At 35.8% G+C, this 22,394-nt stretch overlaps 1 protein-coding gene across 12 annotated transcripts in view; it reads right to left on the bottom strand.

Moving 5' to 3' along the window:
• The window catches only part of CDK12 (cyclin dependent kinase 12), a 62,599-nt gene that overhangs the window by 25,681 nt on the left and 14,524 nt on the right, over positions 1 to 22,394 (bottom strand). For all 12 annotated transcript variants that reach the window (XR_009693020.1, XR_009693021.1, XR_009693023.1 and 9 more), the window contains exons 5-13: positions 21,895 to 22,065; positions 18,638 to 18,827; positions 13,381 to 13,437; positions 12,907 to 13,008; positions 7,634 to 7,711; positions 6,502 to 6,618; positions 5,996 to 6,127; positions 4,261 to 4,472; positions 2,868 to 3,320 (exon numbers count right to left, since the gene is read on the bottom strand). Coding sequence is in view for 3 of the 12 variants with exons in the window: in XM_061143900.1 (XP_060999883.1) it covers positions 2,868 to 3,320; positions 4,261 to 4,472; positions 5,996 to 6,127; positions 6,502 to 6,618; positions 7,634 to 7,711; positions 12,907 to 13,008; positions 13,381 to 13,437; positions 18,638 to 18,827; positions 21,895 to 22,065 (1,512 nt within the window). In the remaining 9 variants the exon portion in view is untranslated. The remainder of the gene's footprint in view (positions 1 to 2,867; positions 3,321 to 4,260; positions 4,473 to 5,995; positions 6,128 to 6,501; positions 6,619 to 7,633; positions 7,712 to 12,906; positions 13,009 to 13,380; positions 13,438 to 18,637; positions 18,828 to 21,894; positions 22,066 to 22,394) is intronic.

Genomic DNA, 22,394 nt, shown 5'->3' with positions numbered 1-22,394 from the left:
AGGACACACAAAACCAAGTAGTCAGAACCATGCCTTTAGAGAGTTGGGAGTCACCTTGCTGAAGAAAAGACTTAGTTTTGGGATATCTTTCAAATGACTGATTTTTCTGTTCCCTAATGAAGCATATTTTTAAATGTCCATATAATCAATTCTTTATTATGAGACAGTAATATAAAGTCATTACTCAGGCAACCCAAAAGTAGTTTTTATAATTATAACAATTAGGTATTTTGGTAGCATATATACCACAACTATATTTTGCAAAAACAATCAGTAAAGTAAGCATACCCTTAGTGGGCAGATGAAAGTATTCTGAAAATACTACAAAATTGTTGAGCAGTGGGAGGATAAGGTCAGGTGCTAAACAGAAATAGAAGTAGGGTGACCAAGAGTCCCAATTGCCTGAGACTGAAGGAGGTTCCCAGGTTTAAAACTTTCGGTTTTAAAACCAGGACAATACAGGGACAAGTTGACCATCCTATATACAGTACCCACTCAATTTTTTGTTAACAGACTGGCTGGCTGACTAGGTGGTAGAGAAAGCTAAATTAAAGGATGAAAAATTAGCTACAGAAAACTCACAACTTGAAAAGTAGACATCCAAAAAAAGGAGAGCTAACTGGACTACAAATATCTATAGATTTCAGACCTTTTCACTATCAATACTACACATCTCACTACATAAGAACATCACAGTACCAGTTATTTTTAAAAGTATTTTTGGTCTATACATGAAATGGAACACCAGTTTTTTGTTTTTGTTTTTTAATACTAAGGGCAGACAACTTTAAAAATGCCTAACTGCAAAAATGGACAAAGCTAAACTTATTTTCTTCCATCTATACTACATTTCATATTTAAACTTTGCCTTTTATACAAATAGTTTAGTTGTATTTCAATGGAACTAATTCTTGAGCTCACATTCTTTCACATTTATGAGAGAACGAAAACTACTTCAAAATAGCAAAGGCAGACTGGTTGTAAAGAACTATTAAAGGCTAATAAAACATCTTAATTAAAAATAAAGATCACATTAAAAAAAAAACATACTGTTATAAGATTCAAAGTGTTAACAATATTGCCAACCCTTAACAGTCTGTACCAATGGTGAGAGAGATCAATGAAATATACAAATAACTGAAAATTTCATTTTACTAATTAGATTCAACCATAACCATTTCTCAACAAGTACAGAATAGCTAAATAGTAGCCAAAGTGATAGATTTTTACCTTCTCTGGCTAATTCGGTCTGCCCTCTGGTGGAAGTGCTGATGAACAGCAAAACAGCCACGTAAGAGGTAGCAGGAGCCAGATAGAGGCATGGGAGAGTCACCAACTGGATAATCCAGAAGTGACTGGAATACTTAGGGATGGCATTTTTACTCTCCTCTGAAAAGTAAATCCAGTAATTTCTGGCCATGAGCCAGGCCTAAATTTTAGTTCATTTTCATCATTTGGCTGATAGTTTGCTGACTTAATTATTGGATGAATTTCTTTCAATCACTATGCCATTTAACTTGAATAACTTCTTTCAGTTATTGATTATAGTTGAATTTTTTTTTTTTTTTGGTTGGTGAGGGGGTGGGTGGTGGTACAAGGGAGGACAGTATGAGAGATGAGACAAAGAGACCTGCTTTAATTCTAGATTTGCTTTCTCTGTTATTCCATATCCCAGAGTCTCTTAAAAACTACTGGAACTGTTATGACAGAATAGCAAAGTGAATTAAGAAACACATTCATTAAGAAAAGTACAGGAATTCTAGTTCTGCCTCTGCCAATAATATGGTTCCAGCAGTGGGACCGTAGGCAGGCTTATTTAAATTCCCTAGATTGCAGTTTCCTTATCCACACAGTAAAGAGGGTAATTTATTTGTTATCTTTTTTTTAAAAAAACTTTACATACAGTAACTTATTTGATCCTGTACCAGTGGAAATAAGGCATATACTCTGTACCAACCGATTTGAAATGTGAATGCAACACCCTAAAAATTGAAGGTTAGTGTACTCCAACAGCCCTTGTACATCTTCTCATTTCCCCAATTCATGGGGTCTTCATGGACAGCAAAAATTTCCAAGGAGTTGAAAACACTTACAGATAAGTGAAGATTTTAGAAATAAAGACTATGCATCAGAATTGACTAGAAAATTTAAACTTCTTTTCCCTCAAATAAATTGAATCATGCTGTGCTTATGTAAGATCAAGGTATACATATTTTCTTTTTTCAGATTTTTAAAAAATAATAATGTTCAGTTCCAAATCTGGGGTCCATTCACTTATCCTTCAGGAACACAGATTTAAAGAAATCATTTTTATATGCTATTTTTGGAAAGGAAATGTATGGTGTTAATTATCTGCTTAGAAATCTTCTCAAATCATTCTTTGGGAGATTAACAATGATATTTTATTAGGGCTTTCTTGACTGTATGTTTCCAGGAACTCAGTACCTAGCATCCACTGTTCTAGAGTACAAGTGGCTATTTGTACAATCTGATAATGGTTTGCTTGGAAGACATATTTTCAAGTGCTAGTACTAGTTGACCACCACACACACAGTGGTTCAAGATGCATCAGTAGCTACAGCTGTGGTTTTCTTGTGTGAGAACACAGGGACTTTACTTACCTACTTCCTAGGAAAGGGAAAAATGGAAAAACAATCAGTATACGAAAGAAAGGTGCTTTAAGAAGCTTTGAGACTTAAATAAAAGAAGTTGGGCAAGAAATACATCACTTGGTGCTATGTTCTTCTATAGACTAAGTTACAGAAAAACTGAAACTGAGGCCACTGATGTGAAAAAGAAAACATTAGAGATTTTTAAGAGGATCAACAGCACCTGAGCTCAATGAGATTCATGACCGGTCTGTTTACCTGCTGCCTCCTCCTGTGGCATTGTGGGAGTTCTTCGGGGCCCCTGTGGCCCACTGTTCTTGTCACTGTTGTTTTCCTCCAGGTTGCCTGCTGGCTCCTGGGTTTTCATCAGTTGACTCAAGAGAACTGCCAACATATTCTGCATGTCAGCTGGTGTGCTTGAAGCTTCAGGGGTTGTCTGTTCTGCTGAAGGTTGGACTGCTGGGGCAGGGGCTATCTCCTTCAAAGATTCCTCTGGGGCTGTGGGCTCTGAGTCCTGCTGTTGGGAAGTGGCAGCCGTTAGGGCACTGATGGATTGGTTCAGGGCCTCCAGCTGCTGTTGCATCTCTGGGTTGGAGTGGATGTTAAGCAGCTGCGCCATTTGAGGAATGCTCAGGTCCGTTTGGCTCTGCAGCAGGTTCAGTAACACTGCCAATTCACTTTGATTCAACTGCTGTGTGATATCACCGAGGCCTGTGGAGAGACAGTGGAACCAATATAAGAGGATGAGGCGAGGCAAGGCAAGGACCTTTGCCGTCTTCAACTGACAATAGCAACTTGCAATATCCAATGAATGAAGTTTCATTTTGAATGTCTCATTTTTCATGCCTCCAATTGTGACACACTTGTTATTCTTTATATTTTCATTTAAAAATACAGGGACTAATTAAAATATCTCTGTATTGTGAGTAAAAGTAACTTTATCTATATTCTTCAAGGTCAGTGATTTTCAGCCCTTACTGTATACATCAGGAGAGATTTTAAAATTCAGAACCCTTAGCTCCTGTCCCTAGAAATCTGGCAATTGTTCAGAGGTGTTTATGTTTAAAGCTTTTTAGATGATTATAATGTGCAGCCAGTGTTGAAAGCCACTGTTTTAAACAGACAATAAAGGAAAAGTGAGCCAAGGAACGAAGTTGTAATTCAGAAAAAAAGGTTGTACCACAGGAGAGCTACTTTGTTGTTTACAAAGATTCATTATTACACAGTTTTGGATATATTTAGATCAAATAACAGTCTCCAGAACTAACTACATTTAGCGACTGTGATTTAACATGATTAAATTCTAAGGTCTTATCAAATCTAACACAGACAGGGCTCTGATTATATGTTAGGGAGCGATGGGTAAACTAATCTTTAAATTCAGCTTACCTAATTCACTAATTTATGCCACACTGAATTGAGATATTAGTTTTCAGGATAGGGAAATAATCTATTTTAAGTTTTCTAGACCACATGTACAAAACTGGGCTTATCTCCTTTTCCCCTTACATAATGAGGATATCAAACTCTTTATTAATGCTTCAGTGGCTAAAAATTAAAACACACACACACAGACACAAATCCTTACACTTGACCTTCAATATCTGCCAAGTGCTTAATAAAAGCACAAAGGCTCCTTCCCAGCACTGACCTATTGCATCCCCAGCCCCAGGTTCCACCTTGCCAGGAGCAGGCTGAGGTGGTGCTGGGCTGCTGTTCTTTACAGGCTCAGCACTTGTCCCTGAGATTGTTTCTTTTCGAGAGGCTTTGGGTGGAGGTGGCTCTTCTACCAAAACACCACTTTGTCGCTGCCGTCGCCGTTTCTTACTCCATAATTCATGGCAATCCTGCCAGTGGGGAAGGCTGGAAAAAGACAAAAGGAGAAATGTGTGTGGGAATGTGCACTACTGAGTGAATGGAGGAACCAGAGATTAAAATGGGAAGACAAAGAGCAAGGGGAAATGGAAAGGATAAAGAAAATATAAAAATAACCAGAAAAGTTAGTAAACAGCAGCAGTGTAAATAGAATCATGGCATATGGTAGTCTGAGGAACTAAAGATCCAAATGCCCAAAGGATTTCTTTCTACAGTGAGAAATGAAGATCTTGCTAATAACAGAGACACACCTGCTCTATAAAAATGTCCACATTCCAGTCAAATGGCTAAGTTTTATAATTGTGCTTAGCATAACAAAAATTAAGGAGACTTTATTTTTCTTGGTCAAGTTTTAATAGGGAATAAACAGAACAAAGGTGACTGCCTTCTTAATATTTACAAAAAGCCCAGGCAAGGTAGTAATTTAAATCTTGGAACCACATGAGCACATTGTAATTAAACCATCTCTGTGTAAAATCAATTTATGTGTTCCTTGGTCTCTAAGGACCAAAAAACTTATTCTTTTTTCTTTCTGCCCACTGACTTTCCATGACTGAATATTTTCATTTGTGAGGTTTAATACATTTTTGGACTTTCCAATACTCAATAAATTCTAGTAAGTTAAATCTTACCACAACACAGATTACCACTGCCAAAATTTCCAATTTTTGCTAAACTTACATACTTCAGTCACATTCAATGCATCAAAATTCAAATACAATAAATGAATTAGGACATTTCTTTGGATTATCAGATTTGTAGTTATTATCTGTTCATATACTAACATCTCATACATTTAAGATACAATGTTCCTATAAGAAAGAAATGCCCACAAACTCTGACGTGAAAGTTATAATGCTGTCAGCGAAAATCAAAAGCTTCTATCAGAATGTGAGATGGAGAGTGTAGAACCTCTGAGATCCCATATAATAGAGAAAATTAATAAGATTCTGATAGAAGAAAGACACATTCAGAGACCATATTTTCTATATAAAAATTCAGGACACACGGTCTGATAGATAAACTACTGGTTCGATCCCTGGTCAGAAAACTAGATCTCACATGCCACAACCAGGAGTTCTCATGTCATAACTAAAGATCCCACATGCCACAACTAAGACCTGGTACAGCCAAACAAATAAATATTAAAAAAAATAAATACATAAAATAAAATTAGGACTGTTCTTGCACATATGGGATAACATGATCACTGCAGATATAGGGAATTAAAACAGATGAAATGTTTAAAAGCAAAAACTAGAAGGAATACTGTCAAAGAGGCTCTACAGAGCAATCTGCTGGGGCTCCAGGGACAAATAGCTTAGTCCAGTTAGAACAAACACCATATCTAAATGTGTCCCTTGTTTAAAAGCACAAAGCAATAAACTTCTATCAGCCATAATACTCAAGGACACCTCTCGATTTGGTTGGCCACTGCAGCTTCTTTTTTAAAAAACCTATTATTTTGAGTTTCTCAGGTTTAGAGTCACTACAAGGCCACCAGCACTTACTCTGGAGGATCCATTTTGCTGAGCTCAACATCTTTAAGGAAATCACTCTGTAGAGTCTGTTCAGCTGTACAACGTTTGCTAGGATCTAACGTCAGCATGTGGTCCAGTAAATCAAGTGCTGCTGAAGGAATGCTGTAGAAAGGAAGAACAAAAGAACAAGTTCACAATGACTCCACAGTTCTTAAACCTGTAACCTTATGCCAAAGGTCTCTGAATTTCCAGCTCCATGTAAAAACCATGGGAAGGGAGTTGGAACCTGGCTAAATAAGAAAGCAGATTTGCTTTCACACAGGATCCAAGAAATGCAATAGTACCACAGGTAGAAAACATGAAACCTTGAATGCAAGACTATGATAAAACTCATAATGCTCAAAAATAAACTGTTTTCCTACAGTGTGTTGGCATAATAAACTGGGATAGCACTAACTCCCCAGGACAGGAAAAAGCTAAGTCCAAACAACAGCCAAACACATAAACAAACAGATGTACATATGTGTCAAACTCACAAAGAGAATTCTTCTCGTAGGCGCCGTCTATATTGCTTCTTCGGTTTCATTGTATTGAAGTAGGGCAGCTTGATAACATCAGGCCACACAGCTGGACAAGGGCTACCACAGAGTCGACTGAAAACAAAGCAAAAAGCAAGAACAAGGAAGTGAGTGAGCATTATAAATTTTAGAGATTCTAGAAGCAGAAATGATTACCTCCTCAGGTTATGGGGGCTTTTGGCTTATTAAACTAAAAGGCATACAGAGAGGTAAAACCTGACCTCACTGCTTTAAGGACAGAGGAGTCAGTTAAAAAATAGTAATGAGAAAATACTGGCACAATAGTCCAAAGTGATTCACACATTTGGCTTTGTAAGACATGTTCTTAATGCCCCACATAGATTTTCATTACCAGTTTTGTTCTGTTCAGTTAGCATTAATTTCAAAGAGCTGAACTGGTCCTATAACGTCCTTGTAGGGAAAACTAGCAGAAGAGAGCTTAAGACTGGAATTCTGATGGAAAACTGAGTTTACTGCATAACACATAATGGGTTATACACCACCTTTTATAAAATCTATATTAGCTTGTCATATTCTTCCTTTTAATCTTATTGCAAAACAAAACAAAAAAATAAAACTCAAATTTCATCCCAATCCCAGACCTTACCCAAACCCTCTATTAAAGGCTCTCTTTTATAATTATCTGTTTACATGATGCATCACTTACTAAACTCTGAGTTCTTTGAAGGCAGGGACCTATTTCTGAATCCTAAAGTTTAACAGTGATAGGAATTTGTTAGAGAATAGGCTCAATGAATGTTTGCTGAATAAAATTGATCTTAATCTAACCTAAATAAGAATAAACAACTATTCTGAAAACAGCATGCTTTTACATGAAGAACTAATAAAAACTATGCAAATTAAGTAAGTGAAATAGACTTACTTATATATATAAGTGTGTGTGTATATATATACATACACACTTTCTGTATACAGCCCATGACAAAATATATGGTAAACCTGACTGAAGAGAAACTTACTTGGACATAAGGAGCATAAATCATTTAGTAGAATGAATGAAAAGTATTAGAAATTAGAGGACGAGATTACTGATCAACCTTGGGCACTCAGAGCACATACACAGCTGTACCTGATCAGTTCTAGCTGAGCCAGTTCCAGATTGGCTTGAAAAATAGGCTTCTTTGTGAACAGTTCCCCAAGAATGCATCTAGAAAGAATAAAATTGAGAGGTCAGAAGAGAAATCCCTGGAGCTTATTTAAAGTGTATTTCAATAAAAAAATAAATAAATAAAGTGTATTTCAATAAACTTTCATAGTGTATCAGGTTGCATCTGATATACTAAAAAAGCCCAAAACTAAGGGCCTGACTTTCATAAAAGAAAATACTTCTTATGGTGAAAATAATATTAAAGATTAAGATTTGCTGGTAGATCAAACTTTTGCCACCTATAAAGGACAGTCTATAAGCAGAGACAAGAAGTCAAGGGACTTTGCTGGTAGTCCAGTGGTTAAGACTCCATGCTTCCAATGCAGGGGGCATGTGCTCAATCCCTGGTGGGGGAACTAAGATCCTACATGTCACATAGTGTGGCAAAAAAATAAAGAAAACAGGAGTCAAGAGCCCTTTTCTACCAATTCCACTGTAAATTAAGGAAATGGCTAAACACTAAAAAACTCCACACTTCCAATTTTACAAAGATGCTGAGCAGTTCCAGTAAGAATAATATTAGCCTTTTTCTTCATCTGCTCTGCAGAATGAGCATTATATACAGCCCTCTTGACATTATATTTGTAAAGTTCATTGTCATCAGTCAGAATCAGTTTCAACAGAACTTTCAAATATATTATGCTTAAATTCTTTCACCATTTTGAAAAGGCCTTTCAAAACTATATGACATATTTACAGTCTCCAAGTATCTCTCCATAAATTATTTATTAATTATAAAAGGAAAACTAGTAACTATTTAGTAGTGAAAAAAACAACACCTTAGCTAAGTGACCAAAGTAACATCACCAGAAAAAGGCAAGCAGGGTGCATGTGAGTACAAATCTAATACCTTAAAAAGAACACTTCTGAAATATAAAAGAATGAAATTCTGCCATCTGCATCATGGATGGACCTAGAGGGTATTGTGCTTAAGTGAAATAAGTCAGATAAATACAGTATATTACCATTTTTATGTATAATCTAAAGAATAAAACAAATGAAAGAATGTAACAAATTTTATGTATAATCTAAAGAATAAAACAAATGAAAGAATGTAACAAAACAGAAACAAACTCACAGATATAGGGAAAAAACTAATGATTACCAGTGGGGAGAAGGAACTGGAAAAGAGCAATATAGGGGTAGGGGATTATGTATAAAATAAATAAGCTACAAGGACAGGAATACAGTCAATATTTTACAGTAACTTGAAATGGAGTATTATCTACAAAAATTGTGAATCATTATGTTGTATACCTGATATTTTAAATTAACTAAACTTAAAATTTCAGCCAAAATCAAAACTGAAAAAAAGCCAAGTAACTGTTTCAGATTAAAGAATGAAAACTAAATGTAATATGTGCTACTAGATTGGATCCTCTATTACATGAGGTATTGTTGCCAGGACATTATGAGCGTACTGACAAAATTAGTGTGTGAGTATATAAAACTAATGGAGAAGGAAATGGCAACCCACTCCAGTGTTCTTGCCTGGGAAATCCCATGGACAGAGGAGCCTGGCAGGCTACAGTCTGCGGGGTCACAAGAGTTAGACACAATTTAGCAACTACACCACCATCACTACCATATAAAATTACTTTAAATGGTCCTGGAAAAAAGATATGCAGTATACATATACAAACATACATTTTATTCTAGGAATATACTGTATGTTATATTACATATAAGTACATATATATATATTATATGTATATGCATCTAGAGACCATGCTCTGCAACAAGAAAAACCACCACAATGAGAAGCCTGAGCACTGCAACTGGAGACTAGCCCCCACTAGTCACAACTAGAGAAAAGCCCATGCAGCAAGAAGACCCAGCACAGCCAAAAATAAACAAATAAAATGATTTAAAGAAGGAAATGTGGCAAGTTAAAAAATCAGTAAAACTAACATAAATGATCTTCAAATAATTATGTTGAGTAAAAGCTGCCAGTGTGAAAAAAGAACATCTACATTATGATTCTATTTACCACAAAATTCTAGAAATATAAATCAATCTAAAGAAGACAGCAGAAGAGTGGGTGCGGGGAATGGGATGACGTGGACAGTAAAGAGGGACTACAAAGGAACACATGGATAATTTTGCGGCACATTACTTTGGTTGTGGTGGTGGTTTCACCAATGTCAAAACTTAAATTATACATGTTAAATATATGCAGTTTATTATAAATCTCAATTGAAAGGTTAAAAAAATTAGTAAATCTGAATAAAGGCTATACTAACATTCTTTGTACTATCCTAGTATCTTTTCTAATTATTTCAAAATAAATTTAAAACATGAAAAAAATTACATCAATACTCTATACTTTTTATACCTGAAATATTTTTTTCAAAAAGGAAAGGAAAAAAAAAAAAAGACAACAAATCTCTTTTCTGGCCTGTGTTCTGAAATGAGATTTATTTACAAATACTCCTGAAACCAGTGTTTACAGACAGCCCTCCATATCTGTAGGTACCATATCCACAGATTCAACCAACCATGAACTGAAAATATTCAGAAAATAATTTCCAGAAAGCTTCAAAAAATCAAAACTTAAATTTGTCATGCTGGCAACTATTGGAGCATTTACAGTGTTTAGGTATTATAAGCAATCAGTGAAAATATAGTGGAGGATAGGTGGGACGGTGTGTGTAGGCTATATGTAAACACTACACTATTTAATATAACACACTTGAGCATCCCCAGGATTTTGCATGAAGGGGGGGTTCCTAAAACCAACCCTGCTGTGGATACAAGGGACGACTATAATACAGTTTAACTTGGAAATTCTTTAGCTTGACAAAATTTGAGAAAGCAAACAAACGTAGCTTTTAAAGTTATCAGCAACTTTCTTTTGGCATTTGTTAACCTCAAATTCTTACTTCCAATAGTCTCTCGAAACTTATCCAGAGAAAGAAAAGTGTAAGCAAAATTTGTTTCTAATATTAACTGCCAAATCAAATTCCAAATACAGTGTTATCACAACAGGTAAAATAAAACACAGAAAGAACAACCCTGCTGAGTTTACAGACTCTAGGTACAATGTGTTGTACTAGTCTGTGTGGTTTCTCCTCACACTGAACTGCTCTGCTCCATTGATTAGTTCTGCCAAGAACATCCCACAAAAACATCTTCAGAAAGACTACCACGGATCTCCAAAGTATTAAGTGCACATCAAAAATCAAGCAAAATCTCAATTCAATGAGTCGCTGGGCTTTTAAAGAAAGCATAATTTTCTACAATTTTAATTTTCAACTGTGTTTTTGTGTTTTCAGTTTCTAGTCCTTCAGTGAGGAAGACATTGTTATGTAATCAACACTTGGCTACTGCATTGAGGTGGTAGATTGCACAGAAATAATACCAATAGAGCTATGAACTTTCCCTGTGCATCTTAATGGGGCGTTAACTTCAGAGCCTAGCTGTGACAATTTAAACGCTAATACTGTTAAAGCAAATAGTCCAGAACACAAACACGCCCAGCTTGAGTCAGTAAAATTTAACTAAAGCTTCATGAGTTGGGTAGGCTACTACAGAAATTAAGCTCTTTCTCCATCACCCTTTTGAATTTTGAAATAAAAGTCCTGTAGTTCTCCTTTGAAAGAATGACATTAATAGAGAAGAGAAAGGATGGAAAAAAGTGATATGCTCCCTGTGAAGTATATGTGTCAGAATCCTAAAGTGTGGAGGTCAAGGTCAGTGTGGATATATAAATAATACTGCTTAAGAAACAATTAACTAACATGACCCATTTAAAATGTCTATACCCCTAATATACCAACTGTGGTCTCTAAATATAATTTTCTACTAAAAGGACACCTTCAGAGAAACGGCCAATTCCAGGTCTGTGGCAGGAAATGAACTAGACGAGACCAGAACCAGCAAACAATAGAGGCTATCAGTTCCCCTGTGGCTGAGTCAAAAGGTCCCAAGAATTAACCTGAATAAACTCCCAATGACTGAAGACTGGGTAGTTTGAAGAGGAATAAGGATGATAACTCTAATGAATTAAAACATGTCAAATATGTTTAAATCCATGAGTTCATAATGACACTAAAACCAAATGACCACAATGACTAAAAATCAAACCCCAAACAACCTCTCTTTGGTCATCTTTGGAAGATAACAGTAAGCCACCTTATTATTTTGAAAACTGGTAAATAAAACGAAAGATTTAAACCTTTAATAAAACCCTTAAAAAAAATTTTTTTTTGGCCCCGCCCAGGCGGCTTGTGGAATTTCAGCTCCCCGACCAGGGGCTGAACCCATGCTCTCACCAGTGAAAATGTGGAGTTTTAACCACCGGACTGCCAGGTAACTTCCTAATTAAGCCTTTTCAATATCATTTGTACCCAAGGTTAGCCAAATAGATAACCTTTCTTTATTCCAAGAAAGAATGAAATGATTAGACTATCATACCACAAAAAAACCCAAATGAATTGATGGATGCAGACCACTAATAGCTAACAACACTTCCAAACGAGACAATTACATATTACATAAAATGGTGTGTGATATATGTAACTCCACTCCAACAGGGATGAATATTTTACTAGACATTGTTTAGAACTGCCTGTGTAAGAGGATAATAAAAAGCTGACTAATTTGTAATGGATTTTTTAAAATTGTTTTTAAATTTTCTACAGATAATGCACCCAGTTATTGCCTGTACTCTGGACAAGAGGCTCCCACCACTTCCTACCCCCAACTAGGATTCACAAGTGACTATGTGATCTGTCAGAAGTACACAAAACCACCTGTAAAATAGTTTCAGGGTCAGTGCGTATTGGGAATCAGACCTGAATTCACCTACAATTTATAGGAAATAAAAAGAGAACTAAGCTAAAAAAAATCACCATGAGGATGCAATCAGCAAAGTCTAGATGGTGACAAACTCTTTAGAACAAATAAACCAATTTCTTCTTAAAGAAAAAAAAATTATAAGGAGGGGGGACCTAAGAGAGATGGAGAGGGAATCTAAAATTAAAAGATGAGATATCAATTGCAATCTACGAATCTTATTTGAAACTACGTGTCTGATATTAAGAAATATTTAACAGATTTCTTTGAACTCTGGCTAAAAGTTGATCCCTATCCTTTTGAACTTAAAGAAGAGCTGCAAAAAACAAATGGAGAGATAAAACACGACACAAGTTCATCAGTATGTCAGTTAGAAACAAAGATGAAAGGAATCTTACCCACAGCTCCAAACATCTATCGCTGGTGTATAACGCTCCTCTCCCAGCAGAAGTTCTGGAGGTCGGTACCACAGAGTAATAACTTTGTTTGTATAAGGACGGCTGAAAAGTAAAATACAACCATGACATAAATTTACAATGGTTGCTGATGAAAAATACTTGTATAATTAAATGCAAATTGAAACAGCTGTCAACTGGAGATGGGATCATCAAAACAGCTCCATAGCAACCTAACAGTTCAAAAGTAAACTGGACAGAAGATAATGAAGAAATAACTTCCATTCCAATTGGGGTTGATTTATTTCAGTCTAAAGCGGTTCAAGAATTCAGAAAGAATTGTCTAAAATCTAGGTGGTAACACGTTTAGAAATTTATGGAACTCTTCAGTTACTGCAATTTACAGAATACCAGCGTATCCAAGAATAAAAAGCACTTTTTCCTATTTCCCACATGTAATTTTGATGAATGACTCACCTCTCTTCAGAATTATAGAGTCGAGCAAGTCCAAAATCTGCTAGTTTGATCTGCCCACTGTAAAACAAAAAATAATTATTTTCATAAGTAACAACAGGAGCTTCCAAATTACACTTAAAAAGTCAAGTGCTGGGACTTCCCTGACAGTCCAGTGGTCAAGACTTGGAGTTTCTGTTGCAGGGGGCACAGGTTCAATCCCTGAGCGGAGAACTAAGATCCCATGTGCAGCAAGATGAGACACACACACACAAAAAAGTCAAGCGCTAATTTAAGAGTTAAAGGAATTACAAAAATGAATTTAAACCTTTTCGTTCTGCTCTTAATGGTAACTCTCCCAGATTAAGTTTCTTTGACCACACCATTCCACAAAGCCTAAGGGAGTTTTTTTTAGACTACTATTATGTTTTTGGATTTGATTCCTTAACTAAATATTTATTTCTTGGCAAACAACAGTGACTAGAACCTGCTAGATTAAATACTTATGGTTGGGGAAAAACTGAATGGGCTATTTCAGATTAAGGGAGATTTAAGAGTCCTAACAACTAAATCCAACTCATAATCCCTGACTGATTCTGGCTTGAACAAATTAGCTCCACAAAAGACTGTTTTTTTATTCTGGCCACGCCATGGGGTTTGCTGGATCTTAGTTCCCCATCCAGGGATTGAATCTGGGCAACAACAGTAAAAGTGCCAAGTCCTAATCACTGGACTTCCAGGGAACTCCCTACAAAAGATATTTTTGACATAACTGAAAAAACATAAAACATGGGCTGTTAGAAAATAATATATAATAATTCTGTCAGAGTATTTAGGGTCAAACATACTGATATAATTTGGTTTAAAATAAGTAAGGCAGAAAAATAAGGGAGCAAATACAGCAAAATGTTAATTGTTATATAATGTTAATGTTAAAGAGACCACACCCATGTTTCACTCTGCTAAATATCCTTCCTTTGACAGTGAATAAAGTAATATTTTAATAAAATGCAACACAAAATGCTGGGAAACTATTTAAAAACCATAATTAACTATTGGATTAATCACACCTATCTCAATTTTTGTGTACAGTTTGTGTTACCTCTTGGGGAATGAAAAGCCAGTTGACTATTTTTAAAGGACTGGGGATATCACAGGTGTTTGACAGCTCAGATCTAGCAGAAAAATGAGATAGAAGAGGGGGAAAATAGGCTATTCTATGAGGTGCTCCTCAAAATCTGAGCAACAGGACAAAATATTAAAACCAGCTAACTACTAGCAACAAAATTTTACATTAAATCAACTCAACATTCCTAATAAAGATAATGGGCACCTTACCCACTTGTCCCATACCTCATCACATTTTAAGTTCAATTTATAAACAATTTCTGAGAAAAGCAAAAAGGAAAGAAATAGCTGTCTTGAGTCCTATATTGAGACCAAAAGGGTTCCTCAAATTCCTTGGCATCCTTACTTTGATCCAAAGACCCAAGGTAAGTTCTACTATGGTACAACTTAAAAATTAAAATGGCAATAGAGGCACTTTCTCGGTGATCCAGTGGTTTAAGAATCAGCCTGCTAATGCAGGGAACACGGGCTCAATCCTTGCTCTGGGGTGATTCCATTTGCAGCAGAGCAACTAAGCCTGTGCACCTCTACTACTAAGCCCACACTCCGCAAGGAGAGAAGCCACCTCAGTGAGAAGCCTGCACCGCGGTGAGACAGCAGCCACTGCACACCGCAACTAGAGAAAGTCCACGTGTAGCAACAAAGACCCAGTACAGCTAAACAAATAAATATAATTAATAATTAATTAATTAAATTTAAATAAAAATGTTAAAAAGATGGTGGAAATGAAAAAATTTATTAAAAAAAAATAGCAATAGATATATGGTTATGGAAAATCAGGCTAGACCTAAATATCACCAGAACCTAGTTTATTTCCTAATCCATCACCGTACCCTCTTACTCTCAGTAAATAACCTTCTTCACTGGAAACAGATGTCATCAAGTGGGAGCTATTTAACATTGTTTTACCTATACTTATTTACACCTCTAACCTTGCTTTCTCCTTTCCCTTCAATTACAGGGAAAAATGTGTCAATCTCTTTTCCTGTTCAAGGATAATCAGTACTATCACCTCTAGCTTTGATGCCATCTCCTCTAGAAGCTCGCTTCTTTAAATTACTCTGGTTCTTTCCTGAATCTTCAACTTTCCCCTCTTTATTGACTTTCTTTTTCCTTAGCATTTAAATATGCTCAAAGCTCTGCATCCTTAATAAAAAATTAATAAAAACAAACAATTAAAGTCACAACTACAATTACCTTCCCATTAATTATGCTACCTACCCACTTACCCCACACTTTTACCACTGACTTTTTTATTTTCAGATTCTCTTCTTGAGTCTTAAAACCTATTTACATCACCTGACATCTATAACCATGCATTTCTTAAACCTGCCAATTTTGCATTCATGATATTTCCTTATTTTCTTCCGATCTATCTGACCAGTTTCTCAGGTTTCATCTTCTCATATCTTTTCTATGCTTGGTAACTCCTGAATCTACACTGCTGGTCTGAAACTCCCATGTGATCATATGCCTATTTGATATCACTACCCTGGATATATTATAGTGCCCTGAATATATTATAGTATGGGGTTTCCTCTTTTGCCTGATGCATCCTATTCTTCCTTTATTCTCTATATTGATCACTGTGCTGCCCATCTAGATAGTTTCTCAAGTGAGAAATCTGTGAGTACACTGATTCATTCCCCACCATCCACACTCTCATCAAGTCTACTGATCTACCAAGTCCATGCTGTCCATCCTCTACTAGCAATGCCTTGGTTAGTTTAAGTTCAGACCATTTCTTGTATTTTTAATAAGTCTGTGGGCCCCCAGTCCACACCCTATATAGTGACCATCCAGTGACTTTTCTAAAGCAGAAGACTAATTGGTCTCTCTTATATCTAAAATAATATGGTTTCATTTATAGTTATGTAATTAAGACAAACATCACAAAGCCCAACCCTGCTATCCTCCCTCTCTCATCAACTGTTTTCCCTCCTTCCTCCAGCTGAGGACTCCTCTCTATGCCATCTCACTCAAAAGTCTCTGTGTAGACAGAACTAAATGGGAAAGAGCAGAGGCTGGTTGGATCAGACTAGACCATGAGACTCCTGCAGCCTGCTCAGAAAACTGAAAAGAAAATTCACTTTAGTCTAGAAGCTCACCAGCTTTCTGAACTCAGGAAGTTAGGGACAGAGAGAGCTGGACCCACCAGAATGGACACTAAACAGGACTACAATTATTTCCTAGCCTTACACATCCCCCAACAGAAGAGCAAAAGGAACAGAAGAAAGTATATTAAAACTATAGTCCAGAAAACTGCAAGATGATAGCCATCATCATTACAGTTTTTGATGCATTATTACTGTATATATAGACGGTTTTAACCAAGTCCATCTTTAATAAGAATTGTGGTGGGTCACAGATATAGTGACAGAAAGGAATCTTTCAATATCACATTTTATCTCATAAAGGTATTTAAGTACAAATAATAATTTTACAATAATTTGGACAATTAATGAAATAATGCATTAATTGTATAATTTGAAAACAAAAAATTACCCAGCACCTCTTAATGGCTGTCTCTTACAAATAAAATTTAAATTGGCTCCTTGCAACTGTCCAGCTTCATCTCGCCATTATGTGTTTCACTCTTCTTGCCCTAGCAACACTGATTCCTTTTCCAGTTTTTCAAACATGTTATGTTATTTTCACATTTATGCGCTTCTGTAAATTTTGTGAATTTGTAAATGTGAATTGACAAAAAATCTCTTTTGCCTAGAAATGTAACCCTCTGTTGTCATTCTTTCCGGTAAATTCCTATTCATTCCTTGAAATCACATCTTCCCAGCTGTTCCCAAATCCGGGGGTAGGGGGCAGTTTAATAAATGTTTATAGAAATAAGCAATTTATTTGTTTAGCTTCCCACTAAATGCAACTCTCCAGGGACCAACCATCCAACATGGGACTTTAGGTGCTAAAACCAGGACAGCCCTGGGCAACCCTGAAAAGTTGGTCACCTCACTCCACAAAGATAGGAAACATGTCATAGTCATTCTATATTCCCATATATCAATAGATAATGTTTGTTAAACAGAACTGAACAGAAATATTTAATACAAAGAGTGCATCAGACAAGTTCAGTTCAGTTCAGTTGCTCAGTTGTGTCCAACTCTTTGCGACCCCATGAACTGCAGCATGCCAGGCCTCCCTGTCCATCACCAACTCCCGGAGTTTACCCAAACTCATGTCCATTGAGTCAGTGATGCCATCCAACCATCTCATCCTCTGTCGTCCCCTTCTCCTCCTGCCCTCAATCTTTCCCAGCATCAGGGTCTTTTCAAATGAGTCAGCTCTTCACATCAGATGGCCAAAGTATTGGAGTTTCAGCTTCAACATCAGTCCTTCCAGTAACACCCAGGACTGATCTCCTTTAGGATGGACTGGCCGGATCTCCTTGCATCAGACAAAGATGGCTATAAATAGCCTAATTACCTACAGAACCAACACTGGCCTTATTTCAATGGTTCCAGACTTGCTTTTTATTCTTCAATATGTAGGGCTATTACTCAAGGCTACTGTGAGTAACAAATGATATCACCAATTCACTTTAACCAAATAGCCAAAGAGGAAGGAAGCAGATGATAAAAACTTCTGAAGAAATAACACTGTTCTTTACCAAATTCCTGTCTGTCTATACTATTAAAACCCAGGAGTAAGTGCTGGCAAAAATGTCAGTCCCCAACTACATCTGTGTTTACTCTGAAATTCGATAACTAAGAAAGTCTCAAAAGCAGCTATAAGAGCAGGTTTGTTTCTCTCAATGAAACAACGGAGAATCTCCTTAAGAACTCAATGTGTGTAGGAATTTGCCTAGGACCACAAAAGTATTACTAACTATGGCAAAAGCTCTCTGAATATTCCTGCAGGATGCGAGTGATTCTCTAAAATGTTTGCATTTAAAAAAACCTTTACAAATAAAATAAAAAATACCTTTACAATCCTATCTCCTTTAGCTCCTTACCAAGACTGTGTTTGAGACTCTGCTGATATCCCATCACAAGTTGTTCCTAAGATACAGACATCAGATGTACATAAACACAAACACTGCATTATTGGGTCTATCTATAACTCTTTAATTAATTAGCTGAAACTAAGGGTGTCAGAAGAGAGGGAGAAAATGCTTAACCTCATATGGTTATTATGTTACCTGTTGTTCAGCAAAATGTTAGAACACTTAATATCCCGATGCAGGAAATTCTTTTTATGACAGTAATCCAATCCTTCCATTAGCTGTTTCATGAATGACTTGATATGGTCCTCAGAAAAGTGCACCAAACCAGATTCCAGAAGTCCCATTAAGTCATGGTCCATATATTCAAACACAAGGTAAAAGGCTCCTACATAGGATAAAAGAAAAAATTTAGAAAAGAGAAAAAGGATGCTGAAATAACAATGCCTTAATTTTTATATAGTTTTGGAGTTGACCATAAGCTCTCTAGAAAAAGATGTTTAATTGTATATATGAAGAAACTAAAACTCCTGCAATTGAGTAACTTGCCCATTCTAATAATAAATAACAGAACTACTATTTGAATTAATCTTCTGACCCACAGTCTGGTGCTCTTTGGACTACCTACGTCTTGAAGGGGACAACTCCCCCAATTAGGTTGTATAACTAGTCTTTTATGATCTAAATCAGTGGGCAAATTACAGATTGAGGCAAATCCCTTCTGAACTGCTGTAAATAAAGTTTTATTAGTAACACACAACCATGCCCATTTGTTACACACTGTCTAAGACTACTTTTGTAGACATCTTTACAGGAGTGTTAACAGCACTCACATAATATGCCAGGGCTGCATGTAGTACAGACTATTAGTGAAATTTATAGTATTTAAGAATTGAAAGAAAAATGAATCATCCAATTCAACATCCTAAATTTAAAAGTAGGTAAAAGGCTAAGAGAACTGTAAAAGATTTGAAATCCACATTCTCTTTACACTTTCAGCACAGTGCATGAGAGAGGCAAATTCTGTGACATAAGAAACACTAGACCTAGTTATACTATGATCTATCCAGTCTAAAATTCTTCTCTCAGTAACATAAAGGCAAGGATTCTTAGTCTAGAGGGTAGGCTTCAAGGACTCTGAAACAGCATATAACATTTTAAATGTTTTTTTGAAGAATGAATCCATGCGATATATATATATATTTTTTCCCATATTTTAAAAGGTCCATGACTGTCAAAAAGTTAACAACCACTCGACTAAAAGAATACCTTAGCTTTAGTTAAGCCCTCCTACAAAAAAGAAAACACTAAAATTGCAAAAGAGGAGTGGATAAAGGATACAAAGAGACAACTCAAGAAAGAGAAAAATAAGTAAAATTCATAGACAAGGGAAAAAACTGGAATGCAATCCAAAATAATGGTATCACTCATACTTCACCTATCAGATAACAGTTTTTTAAAAAGGTAAGTTCAACACTATGGAGGATTAAGTGAGATGGGACTCACTGGTGGGACATAAATTATTATACAATCTACAATTAAATACGAAAATTCCTTTCACCAAATAATTCTATTTCTAGAAAACTATATTAAGAAATAAATCAAAATGCAAAGATTTATGCAAAGATGCTCAACGTGGTGCTATTATAATATTTTTTTAAACTGACAACTAATTGCTCAACAAGGACTGGTGAAATTAAATTTGGATTCATTTATCTTCATACATAGTCATTAAAACATGTTAATGATACAGGAAATTGCTTATGGCAAGTTATAAAACACTAAATACACCTTGATCTCAGTTATGTTCAAATAAATACAATATCTATGAAGTACCAGAAAGAAATATGCCAAAATGTTAATACTATACAGTGATTTTCTATGGATGGTAGTATACTGAAAGGGAGTGGGAGAGAAGTAATTGTCATTTTCCTTTTCTTATTCATCTGTATTTTCATTTCTTCCACAATAGGCATGCATCACATCCATTCTTTCACTTATTTTTTTGTGATTAAAACAAAATTTATTTTTTGGCCATTTCACATAGCATGTTAGTTTCCCTAACCATGGATTGAACCCATGCCCACTGAAGTGAAAGCATGGAGTCCTAACCACTGGACTGCCAAGGACGTCCTCAATTATTTTATGATTTTTTTCAAGAAAAAGAATTTGAACAGTATATAGTAAATTACTTATACAGTACAGAATGATATGGATAAAAGTAAGCACCTGTCCAAAAGCAATCAATTAACATTTTCTTACTCATTTTTACTCTGTATTATTTTTATAATCAGAAAAGGTTAAAAAAACACCCAGAAATATACCTAGTATACTTAATTCTATTCTGATCTAACTTTCATAAATTTATCTAAGCAGAATTTCCTTTTCTTTAAAACTACTGCTACCAAACTCAAGAGATACTACTCCCTTAATGCTAATATCTCTGAGACTCTATAAAGAAGTCCAACTTAACCAATACCCTCCTAATTTTATATATTTCAATCATATTTTCTCTTAATATCCCAGGCTATATTCACATATGCCATCTCTTTACAGCTGCCCATTTCTAAACCTTCAGATTTATTTTAACAGAAGTTGGCTGGATGTCATAGACTACTACAATTTTATTCCCCAAAGACAAGTTACAAATCCAGGAAAACCACAATGTGACCTGAAGAAAATTGTTTTAGAAATACCTGCTTTGGATTCTAAACTGTATGAGTACAAAGCTACGTTTTAAAAAAAAAAAAAAAAAAAAAAGATGCATATAAATGAAGGAGGGCTTCCCAGTAGCTCAGCCGATAAAGAATCCGACTGCAATGCAAGAGACCCCGGTTCTGGGTCGGGAAGATCCCCTGGAGAAGGGCTAGGCTACCCACTCCAGTATTCTTGGGCTTTCCTGGTGGCTTCAGATGGTAAAGAATCTGCCTGCAATGTGGGAGACCTGGGTTTGAATCCTGGATTGGGAAGATCCCTTGGAGGAGGGCATGGCAACCCACTCCAATATTCTTGCCTGGAGAATCCCCATGGATACAGTAACCTGGCGGGCTACAGTCCATGGGGTGGCAAAGCTTTGGACATGATTGAGTGACTAAGCACAGCATAAATGAAGGAAGGATGTAAAAGTGAGAATAACTGTTTAATCTGGGTTTTAACTTTCATTACTATTATTATACTTTGTGAAAAACAAAAAAACCCAAAAAGAACACTTCAAAATGTTGCTTGGAGAATCTTACATTTTTAATGTGCTGGCCTTATTAGGTGTTACAGCACTCTAATTGTAATGATTAACAATCATTTCAAAAGTGTAAGAGTACACTGATGAGGATGGAGAGCAATGTATTAACATCTTAATTTTTATATGAATTAAAGAAGCTGGATTTGTTTAGTACAACCTGTTAAGGGAAATAAAATGTACCAATCTACCATACAGAAACATGATTCTTTGCTAGTACCTTTGTCCTTCTTGAAATCCAGTGCATCCTGCTTATCTGTGACAATTTCCTTCATGTTAACAACACTTCGGTGGATCAGCTGACGAAGGATTTTGATCTCACGAATGGCTGTGATTGGGAAGCCCTCTTTTTCATTGTCCAGTCTCACCTTCTTCAGGGCCACCAGCTCTCCTGTTACAGCAAATTCAAACAGTTTTATCATAATTAGCATTTTCTGGCCACCATCATGAATCAACCAATATATGCTCTTACTCTGATAAATTTAATGCCTATTTTACTGCTACATGCAAGATACTTTTATATTGTTTTTTAAAAAAAATCCCTACATCCCCTTTCTTATCTTTGATTTTTAAATGACTTTAAAATTTTAATTCAATATTCAATTAGGCCTAAAAATTTTGGATTAAAATATACCAAAAATTCAACTACTTTATTTTATTTTCAAGGACTAACTCCTTACCAAACAAAGAGCAACTTACAAATTTTATCTTTTCTTAAAT

Source organism: Dama dama, chromosome 5 (assembly GCF_033118175.1).
Source record: "Dama dama isolate Ldn47 chromosome 5, ASM3311817v1, whole genome shotgun sequence".
Lineage (NCBI taxonomy): Eukaryota > Metazoa > Chordata > Mammalia > Artiodactyla > Cervidae > Dama > Dama dama.
This window is presented reverse-complemented; position numbering and strand designations above follow the sequence as displayed.